The following is an 8,017-nucleotide window of genomic DNA, read 5'->3' on the forward strand; positions in this document are numbered from 1 at the left end:
TTAATTAAATATTTTAAGGAAGATTGAAGAATTCTATTCATCTCATCGATAAGTACCAATGAGTTTTATAACAAACTATCAATACGATCTAACTATGTATGTTTCATTCTAATTGCGATAATTTTAATCTGGATCTATCCTGAGATGATTATGTATTTAGATAACTAAAGTATTTGATTAGGATGATAATTTCCTATGAAAGCGTCATAGGATGAATAAAAAACTTTAGTTTTTAATATTAGAAACCACCTTACCCTCAAATATATAGTGCAAGCAGTGTCCAGCCACCTAGACTGGTGACCACATTGCAACTTGATCGATAGCATTCGATCAGCACTAAGAAGGACTTGACATGCATGACATTGATCACCACCCAGTGATCAATCAATTGTGAAATAAAATCATGTTTATATCTTTTGAAATTGTAAGCAAAGATGGATAGGCTAGTAGTGGAATTCAGTTTGACGCGCGTCACTTCGTCCTATTTGGAACTGGTCAGCTGGATGGAACCGGAATCTTAGAGTTGATGTTCACTCTGGTATTAGGATCCAGTACTTTGATTTGACCTATGAACTATTTTTTATACAATTTACCATTCTTGAGTTATAACCAGTCTATTAATTACTGTTTCCCCTCTATTCACAGTCAAATTTTGGCTAAATCTTGTACAAATGTTATTTTCTATTTCATGGTAAGATGTGGTCTGTTTGATTGGTAATAAAAACCCGGTATGTTTGAGAATAATTATTCATATTGCAGAGTCTGTTGTTGATGTTCTGGACTTAACTGACTGAGCTAGGCAGATAGCAGGACTGATAAGAACTCAAAAGACTGCTTATACGGCTGTTTGTGTATCATTGCTCTAACCGATAATCCACTCCTCTCTTATTGGCGGGGATCATCACGACATTTATTAAACAGGGCACATACACACAAATCCACTCGATATAACAGTATTTTTCAGATCAGTTTATAAGTCATTCAAAGTTCAAATTGGTATCAGTACATAAAATCAACTAAATTCTTAAAGGAAATTATCATCTAGCATTTAAATTTTACATGGTATTTATCACTGATGAACATCAATTGAGGTGATCCAGTCAGTCAGTCAGTCAGCTACAACGTAGGACCAGGCGCATTTATGCATGGGTCAAAGTTGCCATACCTCGTTAGCATAACAAGATGAACACCAGATTCATAGAAGTAGTTAATTTAGTGGTAGTAGTATATAAAAGATACGTTGTATATAAGGACATAGTATAGGAAAGAAGAGGTGATTATGAAATCCTATATAGTAATGAACAGCTATTTCATCCAACTGTGAAACTTCGCAGAAATTAACACTGAAACAATGAATCCTAACACAGTGGCTTAGATGTAGTTCACTGTCAATGAGTTCTGAACGGTCTGTATTCGATCCCTGTTAAGTTCGTGTAAGGACACTCTCAAGTAGTTCCTTACTAAGATAGAACAACAGTCTAGTGTTCTCTCATTGTAGTGATACATCATTTGGTAACAGTCACCAATGAATACCACTTAAAAGTCAAACGCCTCTTTACACATCCTTTAGCCAATCTGAATAAAATGTCTATTGATAATGTGGTCTGAATAAAACAACAAAATGACCTAAACAAATCTGGAAACCCAAGTGAAAAAATGTTAAAATTAGTTGGATTAAGTCGCACATTTTAACCATTGAAATCCAAAAAAACTAGAGCAAAAAATATTAATCAAGATTTAAAAACACCCATCTTTCGAGATTCGAACCTAGGACCTACCGGTCTTGGACGCGAACCCTTAACCTCTAAACCACTAAGCGGGGATCTAACGGCGTTAATGTTTAACTTTGACCAATCCACGGATCGTGGATGGGCACTACGAAAGAGTCCCATACCACAACGAAACGGCCGTCCAATGCTTCCAGGTTTTATAAATCATAATACTATGACGTGGATTTAGTCTTTGAAGTTACTTTACATGACTATAAAACGCTCACTTTTTGATATCCATATTTAGCTAAGAGTTGTCGACGTAACCGACCAATAGACCATTTACAACCTTTTTCAGCATCATAATCAGGTGCAGTTTTTTGTACAGCAATATTTGTCAAATGTATATCTATAATAAAGTATATCATGTTAAGTTTATATAAAGGAAACATGAATTCCTAACAATACAAGTGGTATTGTAGTGTGGTCTACTTATATCCATGTAAGTAGTATATGGCGATAGTCAGATATAGGATGAATTTCGGCAGAAGACCGATAAGGAAAAAACAAGAATGAAGCGCAATCGGTACGAGAATGCATAAACAGTGGAATTAGAGAAGATGAACTGATATTTACAGAAGAAACAGTCAAGATTGAGACGATGGGTTGTTATATTGCAAATTAACTGTTTGCTGTATGGTTATCAGAATTTAGTGAGATAGTCTGTAATAAGGCCATCAGACAATTCGAAAATAAGAAAGCAATAGGAGCAGACTGCATATCAGTTGAAGGACTGAATTCAAATATAGAGGTCGATAAAAAGATATTCATATTCTCTTCAGAAAGATTAAGGAAGGAAAATGAGTACCAGTAGAAGAGAAATAGGGATACTTCATTAATAAACTAAAAAAGATTTAATCAAATGTGAGAACTAAGAAGGCACCATACTACTATCGGTGTCAGAAAACGTTTTCAACAGAGTGTTGCTGAACCAGATGAAAGATTCAGTAAACGTCCAACCTCGAAATCAACAGATTGGATTCCGTAAAGATCGGTCGTGCACAGACCAAATTGTGACATTATGGATCATTGTTGAATAGTCAATTGAATGGAATTTGTCATTATTCACCAACTTTCTTGACTTTGAGAAGGCATTCGACAATGTGAAGTCGAGAATCGGAAGCAGACATCAAAAGAATTAATAGCAACTGGTAACAGCTAGAGAGGATTCCTCATAACAGAGTTGGATGGAGAATCCTGGTGAGCGGCCAATTCTCCTACACGAGGAGTAACAGGCATAAGTAAGTAAGATAAGTAAATGGGTAAATACCAATTGGAGTTAAGCCCTTAGGCTTTGAACTTCCATAAATAACAGTTATTATTATCACTCAACATTTTTATATATGAAATAAGTGTTAATCTTGACATATAAAAATGAATTGACCAATTACTCCCTTGTTAAACACTCACCACTCACACTCAGTCTGCACTTGAACGGTTCAATCATTTCTTTTGACTGCCATTCATGAAATTGTAGCTGTTTTAGACAAATGATTAGCTCTTTCATTGCTTCGTTTTTGTCGTATCCATGCTAATATTTGGTAAATATTCACTTCACGATCCTTTTTCCTAATTAACCTTTATTTCATGTTTTGTACTAATTGTATGTGTTTACTTTATAGACTAAATATACATAATTTACCTGCTTTAACTGTATTGTTGCTAGAACTCTACATACAAAAACTTATGGAATTGTAAGCAAAGGTGGACAGTGGTTAGCAGTGGAATCCGGGACACGCAACAATTCGTCCTATTTGGGGCTCGTCAGCCGGATGTACCTGCATCTCACAGTTGATGTTCACTCTGGGACTCGAACCCAGCACATTCCGCTTCAAACGCCATCGTGTTATCCACTTGGCCACTGACTCATGATAGCCACTTGCTTGTGCAATGGGGTGAAGTCCAAATCCACTTAGTATTGTTTGGTTGAATCTTCCCATTGATGTTTAAGGACTGCAACTGGTCAGTCTCTAATTAGCATATGTGCATACTGTGCGTATTGCCTCGATATAGCCTTGATTTACAAGCATTATAAGTAAAGATGGATAGTAGCTAGCAGTGGAATCCAGGACGTCCTACTTGGGACTCGTCAGCTGGATGTACCTACATCTCAGAGTTGATGTTCACTCTAGGACTCGAACCCAGTACCTTCCGCTTCAAACGCCATCGTGTTATAGGACGAAACGCGCGTCCTGGATTTCACTGCTAGCCACTATCCATCTTTGCTTATCAGGCTTGTGAATTTAGGCTATATAGAGGCAATGCGCACAGTATGCATATATGCCAATTAAAGACTGATCAGTTGCAGTCCTAAAACACCAATGGGAAGATTCAAACAAAACAATACTAAGTGAATCCAAACTTATGAACTTGTTTAGAAGATTCATAGGCAGAAAAATTAGCTTTCACAATACATTTCCTAATATGCTGTTAATAATGATAAGGGACGTTTGGTAAATATTTTATCGAAAACCAGTCTGAAGATGATTGCGGCTTCAGTTTCTAATCTATCAAATACAGCTTTTATTGAACAAGCCAACACATGTAAACATTTTATCTGTCCCAAAACTGTCTATATATGACAAGAGCGGTTCGGAGCACCCAAATGCCTTGGTACGGCCAAGAGTGGGGAGAGTTCGCTCTCCCTCTCCAAATGCTCTCACATGGCCACGCGTATATAGCACCTTCCAGGAAAGTCCTACTCACTGCCTTCTCGCACAACCGGTGTTGTTTACGAAATTGGGAGGACGAAAGCAAATGTCCGGCGATTTAACTGGGTTGGTGGACACGGAAAGTCCATCTAGGGGCTCCAGGATTCTGGGGGAAAAATGGGCTATGAATCAATCGTTGTTCACCGGCAACCATAGGACTGCATCTCCTCACGATGCTGCACTGCCTTATGGATCAGGCCTCTAGGTCAAAGGCTCGGGATTTGGCCCCCTAAATAAACCACCTGCTTCAGTTTGGGCACCTGGGCAGTATCACAGCCATCACACAAATCAAATGAGATTTGTGTGGCGCATATGTATCTGGTACTTCTTTGTACCAATATTTATGTGTTTAAATAAATAAATAAAGAGCAGTTTGGAGTAAATACTACAATAGTCACAAAACGTAAGATCAAATCAAAAGGATACATTGGTCATCAATAGAATCTAGCGAAAATCTCGTGTTAGAAAAGCGGGCAAATCCATCTCTGTAAACCCAAACTTTTAGTGGATTGAACTACAAAAAAAAATCCAATTAGGTGATTAGTCATGAAAATATTTGATAAATAACTTACAGATGTAACAAGAACATATACACGTAAATCAAATTTACGACCACACAATAAATATGGATTAGTCACATATCGTGAGACAACGTATGTTTCAGGCAGTTCTCGGTTCGGAGTATCGCCAACAGTTTGTTGTTCACATTTCTGTTGAAAATAATGTAGATATTATCTAAAAAAAGTTTGATTTACCATTCCAGTACGCTTCCATGCTTCAATATCCTTTAATTTACGAAAAAGAAATATTCCTTTGCCTTGTGATTTAGCAACAGGTTTCATTATCCATATAGAACCAGGACATCTACGAAATTCTTCAATAAACATATGGTATTCCATCTTAAGTAATGGTTGAATAAGTAATTGTAACACAGTCTCACTGGAAGTTCAAAAGTTGTTGGAAAAAAGTCCAATCTGTAAAAAAAACAAACTAGTTCATCTATAATAAGCAAGTATTTACATTTGCCCTTCTTGTTTACTGTATTCCTTCTCCCATTTACGCTTTAGACGTTTCAAATTTTTGACCATCAAATTTTTACGTGTAAGCTGTAATATAAAAATGAAACGAAATTTTGTAGTATTCAAATGGTATCAAAGATAAAACGCTGGAAATAAACTCCGTACTCATCACTATGAGAAATAGATAGGTTCACCAGCCCCGACACGTTCTGCGTAGTTCCCCTTGCGAAGGAGACCATGGACACGACCAACTGGGAACTGTAAACCAGCACAAGCTGATCGCGTTTTAGCCTTACCGCGAGACTTCTCACCTTTGCCACGTCCACTCATTGTCCGTAAGAGCCGAGAAACGTGCTTCAGTTTGGACACCTGAGCAGTATCACAGCCCTCACACAAATCAAATGAGATTTGTGTGGCGCATATATATCTGATGCTTCTTTGTACCAATATTTATGTGTTTAAATAAATAAATGAATAAACTATGAGGAATTCTCCAGATTTAGTAACCATATCACAAATAATTAGGTCATTCTCAGTCTACTGATTATTTTGTACTTATTTTTGTGACTAATTTGGAACTCAGTAGTTAATTGGTCAACGCGTTGGCGTTTGAACAGGAAGTTACTGGGTTCTCGTTTCGGAGTGAACATCAACTTTGAGATGAAGGTATATTCATCTGATGAGTCCAAACTAGGACAAAACTTACGTTCTGATTTAGCTGCTAGCCACTGTACAACTCTGATTGGAAATGTCTATGATTTATAGTTACATTGAGGCAATCCATTCAAGATGCAAACATGCTGGAGAGATCGACCAATCACAATCTTTTACATCAACAACCGGAAGATTCAAACACTTGCAAGCGAATTATAGTTTGAGGATAGACAACAGGTATGAGTACAATCACATGATGAATAAATTTTTGAATTATAGTAAGGGATCAATGGAAACACAATGATTTTACGTGACCGATTTTATGTGTTCATGGAAATATAGTTTATGAGTATACATGATTGACAAAGACTATTCACATACCGTATTAATTCTATTAACTAAATTCTATGAACTGTTGTCTACTTAATCGTTCAGATTACTACTGATCTAATTGAAATGCAGGCAATATTAATGCTCATGCATCGAATGTATCAATGGATTCGCAACTGTTGGCTACTGGAACTTTGATTCCATTGATACGATCAATATAGTGAATTTTATGTCTGAGCAACTGATCGATATTATTTGTTAAGTTGGACAATCAGAACTACGACTTTACTTTATGTACCCCATGTCTCGTATTCCGTTTTTAATCTGATGTCCTTAGCTTTGACCAACAATACTTTCTAACCGACTTAATTAACCTTCAGCTAAAGCAAACTTAACATCCCCAGACTTGAATCCTAAGAGAAAACTGGAGTTAAGCTTCTACATTATATTTCAACCAGCCAGCAGAAAAGCCATGCAACTATTATCTTAAGCACATATAAGCCTATATACGTAAGATAATGGACTACGCTACACCACAAAATAGAAAGTCTTAGCTATCCACAAACAGGTCAAAAGTGGATATGAACTGGGAAAACTATAAATAATTCATCAGGAATAATTTAAGAGCAAAACGTATAATAATGAATAACAAGTCAAATGGAAGCTTATAATAATGGAATATAGAAACGTAGAGGTACAATTACTTATTAATTATACGATAAAAGTACAAACAACAATAGTACGAAAAGTAGTTTCAAAGTTCTAAATTCTTCAATACTCGTTCTATAAATCATCTGGAATAAACAAACGCTGTTAAGCTAATATGATTACTATGTTTAATCTCATGTATGAAATCGCCGACCCCTTATTGAAATATTACTACACGTACCCGGAGGCAAATTACATATATTTTACTACAACATACCTCAAAGTGATTCCGAAAGTGACAAATCTTTATTATATTACCCATTAATCCATGATCGAATAATTCCTTCATCGTCATGGGATCACACCAAAAGAAATCGCATTCTTCTTCCCTGTAAAAATGAACATAATAGCTATTTAGAGAAAGATTTCCACTTGATATACATAAAAACACTGAATTATATTCCTTCGACAATATTTTCTGAATAGAATCAAAGCTTCATTCTATCATAACTGGAAAAAGGTGAAGCCACTGGACCAATATTATTCTAATATATGTTTTTTCATTAACACCTGCTTATTTATTTGTAACTTATTCACATTATGTAGCTCACATGTAAAGTGTAATCAGCCAAACAATATGAGAGGTATTAACTAAATCTGGCAATTAGGCTTTAGTTTACTAATTTATGAATGAACTATGAGAATCAAATACAACAGTCAGTCACGATTTAATAGATTTATTTGTACTTGTTTTGTGTTAAATGTTTTGTGAAGAAGTGTACAGATTTATCTCGTCAAATCACTCATTCTCGCTGCTGAGTCATCCTGCCTTCTGATATTCATTCAATATGTAAATCCAAACAACAAGTCCAGATTTGTGTTCAGT

At 36.0% G+C, this 8,017-nt stretch overlaps 1 protein-coding gene across 1 annotated transcript in view; it reads right to left on the reverse strand.

The window, feature by feature from the left end:
* Smp_210200 (tubulin tyrosine ligase-related) overlaps positions 1–7,480 on the reverse strand; it is a gene marked incomplete at both ends in the record, with an annotated part of 12,011 nt that extends 4,531 nt beyond the window's left edge. The window contains 7 exons of the mRNA XM_018791371.1: positions 1,997–2,118; positions 4,907–4,994; positions 5,053–5,190; positions 5,236–5,379; positions 5,421–5,454; positions 5,501–5,586; positions 7,409–7,480. Coding sequence (XP_018645431.1) covers positions 1,997–2,118; positions 4,907–4,994; positions 5,053–5,190; positions 5,236–5,379; positions 5,421–5,454; positions 5,501–5,586; positions 7,409–7,480 — 684 coding nt within the window. The remainder of the gene's footprint in view (positions 1–1,996; positions 2,119–4,906; positions 4,995–5,052; positions 5,191–5,235; positions 5,380–5,420; positions 5,455–5,500; positions 5,587–7,408) is intronic.
* Between the last annotated feature and the right edge of the window lie 537 nt (positions 7,481–8,017).

Source organism: Schistosoma mansoni (assembly GCF_000237925.1).
Source record: "Schistosoma mansoni, WGS project CABG00000000 data, chromosome 3 unplaced supercontig 0077, strain Puerto Rico, whole genome shotgun sequence".
Lineage (NCBI taxonomy): Eukaryota > Metazoa > Platyhelminthes > Trematoda > Strigeidida > Schistosomatidae > Schistosoma > Schistosoma mansoni.